This window comes from Antechinus flavipes, chromosome 2 (genome assembly GCF_016432865.1).
Source record: "Antechinus flavipes isolate AdamAnt ecotype Samford, QLD, Australia chromosome 2, AdamAnt_v2, whole genome shotgun sequence".
NCBI classification, from domain to species: domain Eukaryota; kingdom Metazoa; phylum Chordata; class Mammalia; order Dasyuromorphia; family Dasyuridae; genus Antechinus; species Antechinus flavipes.
The window spans coordinates 208,674,903-208,695,908 of NC_067399.1; the positions used below are offsets into that span (position 1 = coordinate 208,674,903).

Consider the following 21,006-nt stretch of genomic DNA (forward strand, 5'->3'; position numbering starts at 1 on the left):
CTTACCTTGGACTGTCCAGGTCCAAACACTGATGAAGACTCTCCCGAGAAAATAGGGAAGGACTTGAAAGGAGTTGTTTGTCAATGAGTTTCTAGGAAATTTGTTGTAATAGTTGTACCTTTGATAGAATTGGAAGATCAGAATAGAAAAACACATTTAGATAGATAGATATTTGATCATAGTAATGCTGATGAGTACATATATTACCATTCCTGTTTAGAAGAGAAGGACAGTGAGAAGTAAAATGGTTTTTTTCCATGTTCCCAGGTGAAAGCCTAATGCCAGGATATTAAGACACTGACATGACATTTTAGGACATATACACATTTTCATGTGTATGTGGCAGCTAATTTCCTTTAATATTTAGGTTTAAAATATCTAACACAGGGGAAGGGAGTCCTTCATTAGAAGGCCCAAAATGAATTACTTTAGGGAGAGCTTGTCATGCTGAAGACACATTTAGGCAGTTAAAATTACTTGCACAATGTACATTTTCTTCATAATGTTTTGGATCCTCTGATTCCCAAACCAGTATTCTATCCATGGCATGATATTACCTTTCAAATTTTAAATTCATTAAGATATCTTTTTAAATGACAAAGAAACAAATATTAATTGAATTTTTGGTATCAATTTTGTTCAAGTTAATGGTTGGTTCTAGTATTATTGACCTTAAGTTTTGTTTTTTCATCTAGAGCTGTGTACATTTATGTTCATGATACGAATCATGTATGGAAATGTTGATTCATAGCAGGGTTCCTCCAATAGAGGAGATTCACTTTAAACTTTGAGGATTTTCTGTTGAATTTTGCTTGATTGCATTACAACTCATGTTGTGGTGGGAAGGGGGAAAATATTACATAAATATCAGAAAAATCCAAATAGATTTACTCAGTTATAGGCCTGTATTCACCATGTAACCAAAATCACAGCTCAATTTCTGTTTCTTTAAAAGAGAATGCAAAAAAAAAAACATTCAAAAAACCAACCTTTCTATTGACTCACCATATTAATTGATGGAAACACTTTGGTTCCCAACCCAATAACCTATTTACTTAAATGATGTCTACTGTTATAGTCAGTATACCAGGACGTTGTTAGTATACATGACATAATTAGCTTTAGGAAGAACACAATAAGTTCTAATAGAATGTACCATTTGTCAGACTCAACAAACACTTATATATGTGTGTGTGAGTTTGTGTATGTGTGTATTTACCACTGATAAGGACATCAGACATTGGTTAAGTAGAAGCACTGTTAATTTGGTAATCAATCAGCTTAAATAAAGGCAGTGTCTAAATTTTCTGATCTTTAATTGAAATGAGTCTTTTGATGGTGCTGGATATGACTTGAGACATATTTCCAAGTATTTCATTTTCTGTAGATTTTATTTTGAAGGTTTATTAGAGATAACTTGAGATAAGCTGTTTAGTTTCCTATGGAAACAGTTAGAAATTTGGGCATTTCAGTTGTCTTGTTCACTTTCTGTTTTAGGCATTGTGCAAGAGGTCATTTTTTAATAATTATAGGAAAGGAAAACTCTTTGAAGATATTCTTTGTGATTGTTATTCTCAGCTTGAAAGCTGAACTGTTTCCCCCAAGATTCTTCATGGCATATGAATAACTTAGTGGGGAAACAGGTGTTACTGACCCAAGCCTGGTGGTGGTCTGACATTTTCTGCAAAGCAGATGCAATATGGGACGCCTATCTATTCATGCTTTGATATCCACTGTCTTCTCAGTTACCTTATGAACTTGTGACAGGTCAGGTTGCCCTGATGATGGATAAACTAAAAAGTTAAAAAAAAAGTGGCCACAATAACATGGGGAGATTGGTATGTAGCAAGAAAGAGGGAAGAAACCTATCTGTTAATGGTGGGGTGGGGAGCAGTGGAGAAGCAGGATTTAGAAAGGATTGCCTTGTCAAATGAACTCCTCTCCCCTATGCTAGCAGTGAGTATTGAGTCTGGGAGTGTAGACTTACAGTAAATAACATGATTTTAGATGAAGGCTGCCTGAGTCAGGCTTGGCTTCTTTAGTCTAGACAGAACTTTTGATGCCAAATGCTGCTCTCGTTGCTGCCTGTCAAAATTGTTTGATAAAAGCAGTCCTGGAATGCTTTACCTAAGTCTAACAGCACTTTTATAGAACCAGCTTTTTTATTCTTTCATACCAAGTGAAATTTATAGGTTAACATTTATTCTATGTTTGATGTGCTTTTGCAGCCTCCATGAACAGTACTAAGGAAATTCTATAGATGCATGAAAAGGGCTCCAACTTTGAGAATGACTGATTTGCTTTTTTGTGTGTACTTACTAAAAGCATTATAAGGTGTAAAAGTAGAAAAAAAATAACAAAATCTCAGAGTTGGAAGGGATTTCAGAAATAATGTTATTATGAGGAAGTTTTCCCTTACTTTAAGCTGAAATCTGCCTGTCTGCAACTTTCTTTCATTCATTGCTCCTGGCCCTCTGGGACCATCTAGAAAAAGCCTAATCCATTTTCCACATGGCAGCCCTTAAGATATGTGAAGACAGCTATTATGTTCCTCCCATAGATTTCTCTTCTTCAGGCTAAATCTCCTTAAAATTCCTTAAAGTAATTCTTATATTTTTAGTCCAGTCTTCCTTATGATTGTCTTTCTCTGAAGATACTCCAATTTATAAATGTCTTTCATACAATTTTATCCTTAAAATTACAAAAATGTTTTTAAAAATCTACATTTTCCTATCTCTAGTTTAAAAAAATTCATAAATTGAAAAAATCTCACATTCCACTGTGGATCTCAGGTTTCCATTTGAAGAAAGATTGGAACTTGAACATTTCAAATAAATCTGTTGTATCTGGTTCATCTATTTTTTCCATTTTCTAATCTCTCTCCTTCATGGCTACCAAACTGATATTCTTAATGCACAGTTCTACCTCTTTTCTCTAAGGCAAAATGCAAACAACTCCACAATTTGTCTTTTAAAGCCCAAACTGCTTTCCCAAAGTTATGACAAAATTATTCTCCTTTGTGAGCTCTGGAGTCCAGTCACACTGGCCTTTTTACTGTTCCTTGTAGGTGACACTATTTCTCTTCTGACTCTGGAAAACTATTCCCCAAGCTTCAAAATCTTTTCTTCCTTAGTTCTACCTACTTGGAATTTCTGGCTTCCTTTAAGACTGACCTCAAGTGCCACCTTCTAAAGGAAACCCAAACTGATCTCACATACTAGTATCCTCCAGAATATATTTTGAACTGTATGTCCCAAAAGCATCTTGAATTCAACATTTTCAAATATAACACATTATTTTTAATCCCCAAACTCATTTCTCTTTTGAATTTTGCTATTTCTGTCAAAAACATCACCAATTTCCTGTTATAATGTAAGCTACTTGAAGGCAGGACTGCTTCATTTGTTTGTCTTTGAATTCCTAGCATTTAGCACAATTACAGTTAGTAATGCTAGATTGACTGATGAGATTATTTTGTATATATTTTGTCTTAAAATTTCTCTATATGTTGTCTTGCCCTGTTTTATTTTTTATGTATAATACCATAGCAATATTTGGCATATCATAAGAGTTTAATAGAATGAAAAGTTAATTTTCAGGACTTTTATCTGATTAATAAAGTATTTAAAATATTTTAGACTCCTGTTTTTTTGTCTTAGGACTTTGCTTATTGTCATGCATCCAAAATTGGATATGATTGGATTTAATTCTATTTCATATTCTGTTACTTGGGATTTTTTTTGCTTTTAAATGCATTCATTTCATTTTTTTTTATTGCTATCATGTAAAATCATTAGAACTTTTTTTTCTTATGGTCGAGGTAATGTAGAATTTCACAGTTACTAGTTTAGATTCCTCAGGAGATCACCACTTTGCTTCCATTTAGTAGGGAAAGGCTTGAATAGAGAAGATACAATTTCAAGAGTTTATAGCATGATGAAAAGGAGAGAACATATAAATTGCGATGAAAAGAACATTATCCCAGATTTTTGTTGTTGTTTATATTGTTGTTGTTTGTCCTTCATTCTTGAAGAGAGCCGTGACATTAAAGAGGTGATGCCATGATATGCAAGTGATTTGGATTATTTTACGTTTAGCATCCAGCATAAAAAAGATATGTATTATCACATGGCAGTAATTATTTAAATATAAAATATCTTTCTGTAAGCTAACATTGTATTTGTCAGTACTAATAGATTTGAAATTTGGGAACAAAATTTTTTTTCAATAAAGTATTTTCAAAGAAATACTTGAGAATAAGAATGAATATCCTATTTTATAGAAGATTGTTAAATACAAGAGGTATTGGTTATTAACCCCTTTTTCTTCCTATATTCTTTTTTTTAAAAATGATTTACCAACTTTTAAAATATTATAAATATTTATTTCATGAGAAATATCAAAAGAAAACAATAAAGTAAAACTAATAATACCAGGACCTTATCTAGCTGATATGATAGATAGAGCTCTGGGCCTAGAATCAGAAAGATAAGAGTTCACATAAAGCTTTGGATATCTCTTACTATGTGATCCTGGGCAAACAAGTCACTTAATCTCTTTCTGTCTCAGTTTCCGCAAATGTAAAATGAGGTGTTAATAGAACTTATCTCCTGATGCTATTATGAGGACTAGAGAAGATAATATTTGTAAAGCAGTTAGCACAGCAATGGCATGTGGAAAGCACTTAACAAATAGTCTTAATAAATGCTCTAATTTCCACCTTCCTCCATATTAAGATATATGCAACATTGTCTATGTGAAAGACTTCCCGATCTCTCTATTTTTAAGTTAAAAAAAGGGAATAGAAATCAGTTTTTCCCCCTACAATTCTTTATATCCCTTCGGGAGAAAAAGAAAATAAAAATGAATCCCTTGTGACAAATATACACAGTCAAATAATAAAAATTATTGGTAACATACAAATTAGAAATGTTTTATTTTTGCTCTTAGATTTTTCATCTTTCGATTTATGGCACATTTATGATATAGTAAACTGTGATCTGGAATCATGAATGGTTATGGTATTGATAATGTTTTATAGTATTCACAGTTTTTTTAATACTGTTATATAAATTCTGGTGCTGCTTATTTCAGTCTTCTATAGTTTATAAAACTTCAAAATTTTATTTATAATATTGAAGCTATGCTAGAAATTGTTCTGGTTTTGCTTATTTCACTCTACATTGATACATATAAGTCTATTAATACAGTCATTTACTTTTTAAGTTTCAGTATAGTTAATTGTTTATAGCTTTCCTAATGTTCAAACAGAAAATCAATCCTGAATTCCCATATGAACCCACTTGTTCATAGTGTATAATCTTTGTAGTATATTGTTTTATACCCTTTATTATTATTTTATTTAAAATGTTTGCTTCTGTGTTTTATCAGAAATATTATTCTGTAGTTTTATTTTTCTGTTTTAATTCTCCTTGGCTTATGTATGAAAACCAAATGTGTATCAAAGAAGGAACTTGTCAGAATCACATCTTTTGCTATTTTTGCAAACAGTTTATGTAATGTTGGAATCAGTTGTTCTTTGAACATTTAGTAGCATTCATTTCTGAATCCACCAGATCTTGCAAGTTGTTTTTAGGAAGTTGCTTTTTATGACATTCAATTTTTCCTCTGAAATTGAATTAAATTATATTTCTTGTTCTATTATTTTGGGCATTTTTTCTTTTTAAATGGCCACTCATTTAATATTTTATTGTTTTTATTGTTATGTAGTCAGGCAAAATAATTCCTAATAGTTTATTTTATTTCCTCAATCATTGCAAATTTTCTTTTAAGTTTTCCTCTTTGTAATCAAATTAGCCAATGATTTATCTCTAACTTTTTTCATTAAAAATGTTTAAAATGGCTCTATTTCATTGAAGATATGTTTTACTGTTGGAATATATTTCAGTTTTGCTGAATATCTTATTTTCTGGCTATTACTATTACTATTATTATTAGCATTTGCCTTTTTGACTATCTCATTCCATCTTCTCCTCTTCTTTATAGTGAGTGATTGCTGGTGGAGCCCATGTAATCCTGATTTTTTTCCTTATTATTGAATTCTTTCTTCCTTACTATTTGCAAATTTTCTTCCTTTGTCTGGAAATACAGGATTTTGGCAATGATATTCTTAGAAGTTTCCATTTTGGGCTTTCATTCAAAAGATGATTTTGGTTGATTCTGTTTTCACATTGACCTTTTGTTCTACTATGTCTATGCATACTGAAATAGGATATTCAGGTTTGTCTTTTTTATGGGTGTTGAGTATGGATTTCAGGTAATCTCATAATTCTTAAATTCTCTTTTCTTTGATCTATTTTCTAGGTCAATTGTTTGATACAAGATATCTTAATTTTCCTCTATTTTCTCATTTCTTTGACTTTGTTTTAAGAATTCTTGTTGTCTCCTTATCCCAGTAGCAAATTCCCTAAACATTAGAATGGACCAAATAGAAATTAATGCCTTTTCTAAATTTTTATCTTTAGTCCCCACTTCTTAAAAGTGATATCTCTAAGATTCTAAAGAACTTTAGTTGTTGCTTAGTGGAAACATTTGAAAAAAAAGAAAGGAAGAAGGAATTGTATGGTTAGGACAACCCAAACTTTTTGAAACATTTTCTTGGCAAAAATTTGCTGGCAGTTAAGATATGCCTCCTGAAAGCTTTTATTTTTCATTTTTTAATGCTTGTACCTTCCCACAGCACTTCATTTGCCAATGTGGATGCTGCCAAAGTGTTCTCTTGGATACATACTTAAGACCCTAGGCAATGGGTGCATGTTATAACCCAGATAAATAAACAAAGATTACTTTTGTTCTTTGGGTTTAAAAAAAAAGCATGTCATTATTTCTGTTGAGGAAAAACAATAGTTGTGAAGCTATGGAGATCAGAAGCCAACTAATTGAACTCCACAGAGGAGAGTTATTATATGAATGTAAAATTACAATAATAATAACTATGATGACCATGATCTCATAAGATTGCCTTGGCGTTTATTGAATGTCTCTTGATAGAAGTACATCTTGGCAATGAGGAAATCTCTAGCCTTTTTATTTGCTTTTCAAGTGTATGGACAAATTGGAGCTTAGGACTTAGCATCACCAGTGTCCCATTTGGGTAGTTTATTTTTGGGCTGAAAGATGTAAAATGAGCTTTTAACAAGATAAATGAATCCTGGCAATAAAAGGCTGAGTGTTAGCAATGCCAGTTAATGATATATAATTTTCAAAAAGCCTTTTATAGTTCTTAATATTTTCAAACTATTACACAATTATTTTTAATGGTAATTTTTCATAGCCACCTCTGGGAAAAATATTCTATATAGCTATTCATCTTTTTTCTAGGCCCAAGGAGTTTAAATGACTTATGATGCTGAGCACATTAGAAGAAGGACCAAGATTTAGGGTCCTTTGCCCACAGGAGTCACTACTCCTAGGAGTCCCTCTCTTTGATATTTCTTTCTTATTCAGTCTGTGAAAGGTAAAATGGTGTACTTGAAAGAACATTTCACTAGGAGAAGAGCGACTCACTATTTTATTATTTAATAAAATATATGAGTATGTGACATATTGAGTAGAGTCTGGACTTACAGTCAAGAGATTGAGTTCAAATCCTGCCACAGATATCTTTTATCTGTGTGACTCTGGGCAAGTATTCCTTAATTGCTTTCAGCCTCAGTTTCCTTATTTGAAAAATGAAGAAAATAATAGCACACAAGCTACAGGAGTGTTGCGAAAATTAAAAGAAAGGGTATGGCAGGACCAGAAGATCATTATATATTTCATCAACAATACTATATGATGATCAATTTTGATGGACGTGGCCATCTTCAGTAATGAGATGAACCAAATCAGTTCCAATAGAGCAGTAATGAACTGAACCAGCTACACCCAGCAAAAGAACTCTGGGAGATGACTATGAGCCATTACATAGAATTCCCAATCCCAATCCCTCTCTTTTTGTCCACCTGCATTTTTGATTTCCTTCACTATTTCAAACTCCGATTCTTTTTGTACAGCAAAATAACTGTTAGGACATATATGCTTTAACATACTTATCATGTATTGGTCAACCTGCCATCGCGGGGAGGGGATGGGGGGAAGGAGGGGAAAAATTGGAACAAAAAGTTTGGCAATTGTCAATGCTGTAAAATTACCCATGCATATAACTTGTAAATAAAAAGCTATAATAAAAAAAGAAAGAAAGAAAAAAGGGTATGTAAAAATGCAAATCATAAAGCCTAAATACAAGTGATGATGATGATGATGATATTGTTGAGAGGTTTAGACTAGTTCATCTCTAAGATATTTTTTAGTTGGATGAAGACTACTTTTCATCAGTAGGGTTATTACTGGCCTGTTGAAGAAATCTAGAGCCTTAGACTATTATCACATGAATTATAGATTATCAAGGGAATTATATAAATGCACTTACTGTACTTGGCTTGTAGTGTTATGTGAGTACCATATAATGATGTTATTTCACTTCAGAATGTATTAGTTTTTTTTTTTAAACCAGTTCCTCAGTTACTAGAAATATATTGAATTTCTCTTGATCTTAGACTCAAATGGAGGCCAAATGGAATTTTTTTAATGAGATAATTTGCACATGGCATTTACTGAGCTAATATACTAGGTAATGCTATCTTCCCAAATGAAATAAATTGCTTTTAGTAAGTTCTTCTGAAGAGCACATCTCCCCCCCCTTTTTTAAATTCCATTACTAAATGTAAACTTGAATAATAAAATTTGATCATTTCCAACTTTATACCCTACACTTGTCCTCTTATAAGCAATAGTTGCTATGAAACAAAATATAAAACAGATCCAGGCTACTCCCTAGATAATCTAATTATTTAAAAAATTAACATAGAAATGTTTTTGTTCTGACCAATGTAATATATAAAAATCACAATATAATCTAGACTAGTGATCCTGAATGAGAAAAGGTTTTGGGGGGGTGGGGAACAGGAACAGTTGGCCTGAACTTGTAATTTAATTGGTGCATGGGAACTCTCTGAGTGTATGGTCTCTCTATGAATGTAGGTCAACAACTTTAACTTTCATTCCTAGAGAGTTGTCACTTTCCTCTAGACACATAAAAATATTTTCAAGAGAAGGGATTTGAATACAGGTCTTTATCACCTTACGGTTAGTCCTCTATTTACCCTGCTTTGCTGCCTTTATTGAGAAGAAGATACATCATATTAAATATACATAAATATAAGACTATATTTTGTTTCATATTTGTAATATATTGAACATTATTTATTTTTACAAATTCACTATGTAGAAAAAAAACTGTATAGGGCCACTGGCTCTCTTTGCTTTTTAATATCCTCTGTGTAGTAAAGGCCATCCTGCCTTGACCACCATTTGCATAAGTGTCTTTTCTGCAGCATCCTAAGTATCTATGGTTGTTTTTATTTTAACTTGTAATATGAGGATTGTGTTCTAATGATACTTTGGTATTCTTCCCTATATTGAATGTGTAATCAGTTTCAGTCCTGGAATCAAAATTATAAGTTAAAAGGAAGGCACTCATCTGTATTGATTTCCTAAGTAATTACCTATTCCAGGGGAATCACAGGTTTCTGTACTAAAGATATAAATCTGGAGTGGAGAATCCACTCATTGATGGAAGGTGACACTTGGACTGAGCTTTTTTTTAAAAAAATTTTTTTATTAAAGCTTTTTATTTTTCAAAACATATGCTTAGATAATTCTGCAACATTAGCCCTTGCAATACTGTGTGTTCCAGTTTTCTCCCCCTTTTCCCACCCGCCTCCCCTAGATGGCAAGTAGTCCAATATGTATTAAATATGGTAGAAATATATGTTAAATCCAATATATGCATACATATTTATACAATTATCTTGCTACACAAGAAAAATCAAATCAAATAGGAAAAATGAGAAACAAAACAAAATGCAAGCAAGCAACAACAACAAAAAGAGTGAGAATGCTGTGTTGTGAACCACTTGCAATTCCCACAATCCTCTCTTTGTGTGTGGATGGCTCTCTTCATCACTGAACAATTGGAACTGATTTGAATCATCATATTGTTGAAGAAAGCCACGTCCATCAAAATTGATCATCATATAATCTTGTTGTATGTATAACGATTGCCTGGTTCTGCTCATTTCACTCAGCATCTGTTCATGTAAGTCTCTCCAAGCTTCTCTGTATTCATCCTTTTTTGGTCATTTTTTACAGAACACAATATTGCATAATATTCATATACCACAATTTATTCAGCCATTGTCCAATTGATGGGCATCCACTCTGTTTTGGACTGAGGTTTTGAGGGAATCAGGAATTCTAAGAGGTTATGGAGGGAGAGGGAGTACTTTTTGGGGTAAGGAAGGTGGAGCAGGACAGTTGATGCCAAAGCAGGGGGATGAGAGAGTGTTGTATTTGAAGAACCTCCAAAAAGGGAAGTTTGGATGGATTGTAGAGAATGTGAACAGGGAGTAATATATTGAAATCAGCTGTAAAGACTTGACTTCAGGTCTTAGAAACTTGCCTGAGGAGTTTGAAGTTAAGTGACTTGTTCAGTCATATAATTAGTGTCAATCAGAAGGAGGGCTTAAAATCAGATCTTCCTGACTTCAAAATTGGCCTTTTCATTCATCACACATTGTATGAATCACATACTTTTAAAATATTAAGTTCAAAATTTATGTAAATAATTTACTTTAAAAACATTAATTTGTGTGCAGATTTTTAAGAGCATATTTATCACATTAAGGTTCACCTTTCTTTCCTTGCACATACAAATCTGAACAAATTTCCAGGAATTTTATAATAGAAATAGGAGAGAAGTGACAGAATAAAATTCTCTAATATAGAAAGGAAGCTGGGAAAGTAATACTGTGAGCTTTACTAAATTATCTGACTAGATTTGTATATCTCTAGCTAAAATTGGACTTTGTAAAGTAGATCTTTTTACTCTCTACTCTGTAATCCAGTAGGAAATGGTAGTGGATCCAGAATAGACAGTTAGATGTCCTGAATTCCTTCCCCATCTCAGTCAGTTTCATATAAAGTAATTCTTCAGTTTGCTTCCAGTTGTGTAAGTGCAGGCCAGATTTTCCACTGGATATATTGGCTTGAGAAGAAATCTGCATCTCCAGCCTTAGTAGACCTTGCAGGCACTGTAGGGCTGGGGATGTTTTGTTTCGGCTGGATCAAGCCCTAAAGTAGGATTGAAACAGATGTTAGAATTTGGTTAAGTGCTCTTAGTATTTATTACTTAGGTGACCTAGTTTAGCAGCATTTATAAGAGAAAAAACAACAAAAGTCTTTGGGGAAAAGAGTTTATTGAACTTACCTTAGGATTTCAAAATTCTTCTTTACAAAGTTTGCATTTGGCGATATGGTCTGGTCTGATTGCTGTTACATTAAAAACCAGGAAAAACACAACTACAAGAAATTCAGTGACCACACTATGGACAGCTAGCTCTGGGTCTAGATTCAGGAAGGGCAGAGTTCAAATATGACCTCAGATACTTCTTAGTTCTGTGACCCTAAGTGAGTCATTTAACCTCTGTGTTAAAATGAAAATAATAACACCCACCTCTGTAGTTTTTTGGGTGGATCAAATTAGATAATATTAGCTATTATTTTTTTTTACTATACTACATTTAAAAATATTTTCCCACATTACCTTTTTTGTTCTCTTTTGATCTGAACATTTTAGAAATGTGTGTATGTATATGTGGGGTGTGTGTGTGTGTGTGTGTGTGTGTGTGCGCACAGAGTGACCTCCAAATTATTAGACTTCCTTGCTATGAAGAAATACACATTTGAAATAAATTTATTCCTGACATTTCTGATAGCATTTAATAATGGCACCAGATGAAAAAGAATGCTGACTAACAAGAGCTTGGAGGACAAGCATTGTGAAATGTTTTATTGTGTACCCTTTATTGTATAGTTAAGTCGAACAATGGGGTACATGGTATTAAGGAAAGACTTTCTTGGGTGAGAGCTTGCTGAGCCCTTTTCAGAGCTGCCTTGGTATCCATCTGCCACTAGGGTCACTTGTGGCTCCAAGTTATAATACAATGACTACATCATGATTTTGTTTTGGTTTTGGTAAATGGGCTAAAAGAGAGGCCTCAAATCTGTTTGTTAAGTTGGATGGGGGGTGGAAATCAACTCTGGGTATGTAAAGACTTCCTTTGGCTGAAAAGGCAGATGAGAACAAAATAGCCTTGAAGGTGGTGGAAACTGATTCTGTAGAGAGTTTAGAACTTGGTTAGACATCACAGATACCAAGATCATTCACTGCATCCTTCGTCATAATCATTCTTTTGAGTTTTGTCTTGCCACTGGACTTTGATAATTCTGGAAGAAAGAATGGGGCTGAGGACTTTGTGCATCTTTGCCTTAATTCAATCCAATTTATATGCAAGTCAAAAGACATACCCAATCCATTTTATCATTTTACCTCAATGTAATTGGAAATGCTTCTAGTTTATCCCCATTATATATAGTGCTTTCTGATGTGAAGACCTAGAGACCCTTATCATTAGTAGGCCAAACAAGTTATAATTCTGGATGACTTTAATTCTAGAGTAGGCTCAAACTACAAGACATTTCAAGGAGTTCTTGGGAGTAGTGGAGTCAGAAATAGCAACAGCGATAGTCAGTTATTACTGAAGACTTGTCATCTCATGACCTCATCACCAACACTATCTTCTGTTTACCAAAATATAATAAAACTTTTGTGGATGCACCCTCAGAGCAAATATTGACATTTAATAGACTATGTGATTATAAGAAGAGACAGACAGAATGTGAGAGTGAAGACGATGTGTGGTACAGAGTGCTGGACTGAATATAGACATTCTCTCTGAGCTGAATATTCTCATTCAACAAAAGTGGTCACTCCAAGACAAAATGAGTATCAGATGAATTATTGTCAACAGGTTAGAGCACTTTTCTGGGTGGGAATAGTTTGTTGATAAGTTGGAGGAAAAGTTGAATCAACACACAGTTGATAACATTGGAGCAGAAAGGAAGTGGAGAGTTTTCAGAAATTTGGTATACAGTGCTACATTTGTTCATCTAGTCCAGAACCCTTTCATAGCATCAAGACTGATTTGATTAAAGTGATGGGGAAATTCTAAAGCTGCTTAATGAAAAATGAGCAGGGTTTACCAGCAGGATAGTTCTTTCATCTCTAAGAAAGCAGCATTTAATTCCATCAAAAGTAAAGTATAAATGAGATGATTCAAGCCAGTTCCAATAATCTTGTGATGATGAAAACCATCTACACTCAGAGAGAGGACTGTAGGAACTGAGTGTGTATAACAACATAGCATTTTCACTTCTTTTGTTGTTGTTTGCTTGAATTTTATTTTTTTTCTCATTTTTTCCCTTTTTGATATGATTCTTCTTGTGCAACAAGAAGATTATTGTATAAATATGTATGCCTATATTGGATTCACATATATTTTTACCACACTGAACATAGAAAATAAGATTGCCTATTAGAAGTAGTTAATATCACATAAGATCATAAATTTAGAGCTCAAATGAACATTAGAAGTTAACAAGTCCAACTTGAGCTTATCTTATAAATGACGAAACTGAGTCCTGAAGAAGTGAAGTGGCTTGTTCAAGGTGATATGAATAATAAATGGAAAAGCAGGGGTTGAAACTAAGATCTTCTGGTTACAGTTCATTGCTCTTTTCATTGTTTTATAGTTTTGCTCTAGAATTTCCTTTCTTGGACTCCTATTAAATAATTGATTCAACTCAAGGTTTTCATTATTTTATTCTTTAAGGCTCTGAATAAAGTAAAAAATGATTACTTCAGGAATACTTTAATTCTTTTTTAGTTAGGATGTGGCACCACAAGCTATATCTTTTAAAATGAAAGTTATATTGATTTTCATTGTTTTCATTTTCTTCCTTTTTAAAGACTTTCACCTTTTTAATTTTCTTTCCTTTTGTGTCAATAATGGTGATATTCCTTCTACTACTTTGTGTAGTACTTTTCACTCCTTTATGAAGGGTATTTCAAAGCACATTTCATATATTATCTCATTTCTCCCAAGGTTTTAATGTGTTGTGATGTATTTAAATTCAAAATTTGCCATTAGATAAACAAATAACAAAATCTAATTTGGGGTGTGGAGGGGAGGGTGGGGAAGGGTCTCTGGATATATGATTTTATTGCTATAAAGAACTTCTGGTAAGGATTCTCCACCTACCTGTGTGAGTGACTGCTTCATAACTTGAAACCTTTCAGAGAGTTGCTTAAGAGGAATGAAATTGGTTAAGTGACTTGTCCAGGGATGACTGAACCATTATGTATCAGAAGTCAGGTCTTTCTGACTTGACACTAACTCTCCATTCAATATATCTTATTGCCTTTTGCATCTATACATTTCTTTTTCACCACAAGAAAGTTATTTATTCTTTTTTCCTTTTTCTATTTTCTGTTTTCTCTCCTTTTTTGTTATAGTGTAATTGATCCTTTTAGCTAATTCTTCTAATTCTTTAATGGGATTACATACATACATACATTTGTGCTCTCTCAGGGAGTCTTTCTGTCCAAGACCGTTGTCTTTTGTTCTTTTTCAACAACAGCAAACACAACAGTGTACCATAAACTTCTTTTTAGCTCTAGTTTGTGCACTCTGCTTCTCTCTTAATCAAGATCAGCTGGATGACTGTACATCACTGCCTCAGGAAGTCTCATTCAAGCCTCAAAAGTCCCAACTTATTTTAATTTCAAAGAGCAAGAATTAATGAAGACCATAAAAATCACCTTGTCCACTTTTTCATTTTACAGAAAAGGAAATTGAGGTCTTTGATGGTAATGTCACTTCACCAAAGTCAAAGAGATAATAATCCCTAGAGGTAGTGTTTTCAGGTCCTCTGACTACAGGGAATTTGCTCTTTCTGTTGTAGTTTTCAGGTTCTATTATCAATCTATGTTATGACTAAGCTCAGCTCTTTTTCATATTAAATTTGAAATGAGTGCAGTCGCTATAAAGATAACAACAAACTATGGGCAGCTGTACTTAATTGTTTTTGTTTTCTTCTAGGTGAGAAAATGATAAAGAGCAAAGAATACTTCTCAGCTTTCCAAGTTATAGAGAATATAGTATTTTAAAGAATGAAAGAAGAGATTTAAAGTGAAAACTAAAAAAAATCACTATAAAGAAGGGAATACAAACCAATGTCATTATGTTGAAAGCTTACATAGAAAAGGAAGAGAAAGACCATTGGATATTTTGACTTAGATAATAGATTTAAAGTTCTCCTTTATCAAAAAGGTAGAACTAGACCCCCTGCCGATAAAGTGTCTTGGGCTCCTATAAGAGAGTATCTCACACTTGTTATAAAAATTTTTTTAAATTGCTAGTAGTTGCTGATTCTCTGCTAAAAGGTACAAAGACAGACTCAACATGAACATTAATCTCTGCCTTTTTAGATTACTTATCTAACTTTAAGGTTTGATTAAGGCACAGATTCTTGTGGTTTTTCTGTCCTCCATCTCAGTCACTAACACTATCTTACTCTTCAGACTTTATTTAACACTTTGTCTAGCTCTCCCTTTACTTCCATAATTCCTTACACTGACAATTTAGACTAAATTATCTTTATTTCCATGCCCACACCATATCATCTTCCTTGTAAGTGTAACATAAGTTTGTTGAGGGCAGCAACTGGTCTTTATCATTGTATTTTTGGTGCCTGACACAGGGCTTTCAAAGATGGGTACTTGAAAAATAATGAATTAATGAATAAATGATATATGTTCAGGGAACTCATTAACCAAAGTAAATGACTTTTAGAAGCTGTGTCATTAGGTGCTCAAGTTCAGAATAAACAGATGCTAAGCATACTGAAGAGCTTAAAGAAAAAAAAGCCATATTGTGAGCTAAAGGAAAATCAAAGAAAGAACTGTGAATTGGACAGTGATGATTGTTGTTCATCCTTTGTTTTCAAAGAGAACCAAAGACATCAAGAGTGATGTCATGGCTTGTGAATGAATTAAGTTTAAGTAAGGTGAGTGGCACAAAGTTATCAGCCTCACTTTCTCTTCCAGAGTTATCAGAGTCCAGTGGCAAGATAAGTCAAGATGACTGATGATGGCCTGGGATGCATTGGATGACTATCAAGGTATCAAGCCTTTGATGTCTGACCAAGTTCTAAACATTCTACAATATCTGCTTTGGCTGCCTTCAAGGCTGTAGGAAAAAAAAAAAACTGGTTTTTTTCTGCTGGAGGAAAGTCTTCACATGTTTAGAGTAGATTTTCTCCTAAGTCATCGACTGGATTTGATGCCTCAACCTGCAGACAATTTTACTAGGTTGGGGATTCTGTGCTACGGTACAGCTTCTTGGAAGTTGGTAAAAGTTGGATGACAGGTGTACAGCAATAGTGGATGAGCAACCCTGAAAAAGACTCAGCAAGCCCTCATACCAGAGATGCTAGTTCTCTTTTAATACCTCATATGCCCTAGTAATAATGAAGGATAATCAGAAAGCACAAATATACTGTTATTTTGCCTTTTTTTCGTTATTAAGGAGAGTGATCTACAGAATGGGAAGAATTTAAAAAAACAAACAAACAAATATTAATGGTAGAGACCCAAGATAAGTTAGCAAGATAAGAGAGGAACTTGTTGCTTTCAGTGAGTCCAGGGTGGAATAAAATATATTCCAGCAGAGTGAAATAATTGGAAGATACAATCTTTGAAAGATGGTATAAAATGGGAGAGATAATGCATATTTGATGGTTAGACAGTGGTTAGAATATTTCCTGAAGAAAGTATCCAGGTGGTAAGATTATCATGGTATTGGGAGAATCATTGGAATAAAAGATGGTTAACTGAGAGAAAAGAAGGCACAGGAGAGGATAAATACCATTAAGTATTTAGGTGGCTGGTTGTGAAAAAGAAATTAGATTTATTCTGTACCTAGAGGGCAGGACTATTTGTAATAAATACAAGTTGAAGAAATAGTTTAAACTCAAAATGTTTTCTTATAATTAGAGATTTCCCAAAGTTAAATGGGTTACTATGGTAGGTGGTAACATTTTCTCTTACTAGAAGTCTTCAAACAAAAATGACATTGTTTGAAAGTCCCCAATTTTTAAATCAAGTAATGATTAGACTAAATAATTTTGCAGTTTTTAGATTCTATGATATTTCTAGTTTCATCAGTTGATTATTTTTTACCCTTTGATGTCCTACTCCTGAGTCTCATTCCAACTGTTCTCAACAAGCAGATATCCTTGAAAATATCCTTAGAGAGCTTCGGTAATTTCTCTTGCATCTTCCCCTCTTCCCCTTTTCCACTTTATCTTATTTACAAAAGGCATGGCTATAGTGTGCATGAGGTCTAGGGCCCTCTTTTCTCAGCAAGAAAGGGATCTGTGTTTCTGCCAAGATCTCCAATTCCATTCACAGATCTAATACTGAATTTAGTTGTAATGTGGAAAATTTTAGATCTTCCTTTTGCTAAAAACTCCCACTCAAGAAGGTAGGAACATAAATAGTTTGTGACTCATCCTTTTTTTTGTTGTTGTTTTGTTTTAAGGAAAGGAATTTTGTACTGTTGCATTCCTCCATGACTTTCCACTATTTTAAATCTTGATGGGATCCTGCTGCTCTTCTCTGCCAAAGCTCCTGAATGAAGTTGCCTAAAATCACTGCCTGTTTCCTCACTACTTTCTTTTCCAGGAGACTCTTCATTTCTACTACTCTGCTGGACCCTCTATGACTTTCTCATTGCCAAATCCAATGACCTTTAATCCTTCTTATTTTTCTGTGACATTTCACACAATATCTATTGCCTCCTACTTGAAATGAAAAAAAAGTATCCTTTCCTTACTCACTTTTCTCTTGGTCTTAATGAAAGCTTCTATATTGGCATTTTAATTTTCTTTCACTGTTCTAAAGATTTCATTGCTTCTTAATATTTCAGCTGTTTTTTTCTGTACAGATAGCTTCTCATAAAAGATTCCCATTACTAACCCATCTCCTGGGCTGCATTCCCACATTTTAAATTACTACCTAATAGACTTTCCCACTAACATGTCTTCTTGTCATCCCAAACTTAATATCCAACCCAACAAGTATTTACTAGGTACCTATTTTTATTAGGAATGTGAATAATTTAATGAGGAATCTGGATACCCCAATGATACTTACTCTATTACCTTATTTACTGCTTTTATACAAATACTCCTTTTCCATCAAACAGCAAATGCTGAGAAATTTTTGTGTCAATACCAAAAGAAACAATAACAACAACAACCAAGAATGAGCTGAAATGGATTTAATATGTTTCTATTGACTGCTTTTGGTGAGAGATTATATACTATTTATAATGTTCATTATATTATATGAAGTCAATCCTCCTTATTGGCTTCTCAGGGTACTCTTCCCTCTTCTGCTTGGTGTGAATTTTCTTCCATTAGGAGTACTCCTTTAAGTAATACTACAAAGCCAGGTTCATGTCCCACTATCTGGATTTAGTGAATGTTAGCTGATTACCAAGATAAATAAACAAGCATTTATTAAACACGTACTATGTGCCAGGGGTTGTACTAAACATTGAATATATAATGAAAGGCAAAAGAAGTCAGTCTTCAAGGAACTCATAGTCTAATGAGGGGAGACAATATGTAAACAGCTTTGTACAAACAAACTATATACAGGGCAAAATAGAGATAATCCCAGGGAAGTTACTAACATTGAAAAGTTATGTGAGGACATAGATCATAGTTCTGAGGGCATAAAATATCACCTTGGCATGTTTCTGATGGAGTAAAGGAAGGGAAAATGTATTATGTGAGACAGTGGAGAAATGGCACCTATAAGTACAGACTGATATGATCAGCCTGAAATTCCTCAGGATGGGTCTGGTACTCAAGAAATACTTATTTTGGGGAAAGTGGAGAATATATTTGGTTCATGGTTTTGTGCAACCAGTTTTAAGAAGCAGTTTGTGTGTATTTTTAGTTATATTCAGTTGATTCTATCTTGGACTGTGAGAATAAGAGAAAAAATATTTAACAATCCATTCTCAGAAATGTACACTAGAATAGATTGGTAGAAAATCAGAAGAAGAAAACTGTCTAGGAGAATACAGAACTAAGTAAGGATGGTTAAAAAAAAAGCAGTTATATGCAGAAATCCTAGTCATGTTTTTAAAAAGCTAAAGAGAGAATAATTAAGATTTTGTTTATTTTAAGGGACAACCATTTTAATTGTTTTGGAGGGTTTTAATGGAACAAGGATACTTGCAAACATGTGGATAATATGTCACTTGTATTCAAGTATTAAAAAAATATCTTAAAAGAAGCATCTTCTCCCAGCCAGAAGGGTCCTTAGAAATCATCTGTTTTAGCCCTGTCTTGTGCCAGAGCTTCCCTGGAGCTCACAGCTGCATTGCATCAGAAGAGGGAAGAAAGGTGGGGTCATGGCCCACACATCCTGTCTGCTGAAGAGGATGCTTCTGAAGAAAAGGCTCCAGGGAAGTCAGCCTTCTCTTGACAGATGCAATTCTTTGGACTTGTCCTGCATCATCCTTTCTAACCTCCATTTTCTGGCATATTAAGGCATCTTTTGCCTAAGTTCCAAGCTCTACTTCAAAGTTTCTCCTCTGATTACTCCACCTTATTCTGGTTGCCCTCATGCCAAACAAAATTTCAATAAATCTTTTACTTTTTCTTCCCTTTTTTTGTACTTTAGCTCTTTAGTCATCTAGAATTCAGATATGTGCAAGTAATATGAAATGAAAAAAGGGACAGAGGCAAATTTACAAATTCCATGATCATCCATCTTTTCCTATCTTCAGACCTATACTTATCACTTGCTGCAAATATCAAAAATATCCTACAAATATCACTTGCTGTGGGTTCAATATCCTATGAATTCAGGAACTTCTAGGTACTCTTCCAGTGCGATGTGACATTATTAGTTGTAGACACTTGATGGCCAACCCCTCAAGTCTGAATTCACCTTTCATGAGATCAAGACCCTGTGGGTGTGGGTAGGAAAGTGTACTCAGCTTCTCAAATGGAATTTCTTTATTGTATTGGAATCAGGTTGATGCTCTACATATCTCACACATTAGCTAGGGATTCAAGTAGGTCAATTTCCATTCTGACTGCTTCAAAACATCAAAATAATGAAGGGAGTGTGGTCATGATGACATCAGCTTCAACAACAAGCCATTGACATAGATTTTTCATCACTTATCTCCTCAATTCTTCCACCATTTCTGTCAAAGCATTGTGTTTGTGTGTATACATGTGTATGTATCTCATTTGATTTAATTCTCACTAATGTTTTCTTAAAGAACATTTCTTGTTTTAGATGAAGACTTTTTGTAATGATGCTCTGAAACTTCTGTATAAACCACCAAGTGATACCATAGTCTACTCTATATTCCTTTTTATAGAGACTAGCAGATTCATTTTTGTGCATAAGATTTTTAGGGTAAGCTATTAGTTTCTTAAATGTCATGAATTGTAGGCTAGAATACTCAATGAAAAATTGAGCCTGGAGTGGAGTTTATGTTTCTCTCTAAGTTTAACTTATTTCTTATTCTTTTCTTCCTAGTTAACACACCTATCCATTATTTACTTCCTTGTCCTCATTTTTTCTTTTTTTTTTTTCTTTTTGGTTTCCAACAGAGTGACACCCCTTTCCTCACAGAATTTGATGATTCATCATGGTCAGATGCAGGAGTATGTGATCAAGCCCAAGTATTTTCCAGCTCAGAAAATGATTTCAGGAGAACAGTCCACTGAAGGCTCATTACCTCTACGAATGAGGCAGGATCATATTGTATCACCTTTTCAGTGTGAGTACACTGTCAGCAATAATCCAATTGAAATAGTGAACTTGTGAGAGGGTTTAATGATATGTTATGGCTCCTATTTGTCAGGCCAGAGTAAATGAAAATGAAGTAAGAAAAAAATCTCAAGTGAATTCTTTAAAAGAAAGCTTCAGAAATTTGCATGGTTTCC

The 21,006-nt window shown here is 33.7% G+C and overlaps 1 protein-coding gene across 2 annotated transcripts in view; it reads left to right on the top strand.

The window, feature by feature from the left end:
• LTBP1 (latent transforming growth factor beta binding protein 1) overlaps positions 1–21,006 on the top strand; it is a 439,704-nt gene that overhangs the window by 134,403 nt on the left and 284,295 nt on the right. For both annotated transcript variants that reach the window (XM_051976131.1, XM_051976132.1), the window contains exon 4: positions 20,671–20,840. In XM_051976131.1, the coding sequence (XP_051832091.1) occupies positions 20,671–20,840 (170 nt within the window). The remainder of the gene's footprint in view (positions 1–20,670; positions 20,841–21,006) is intronic.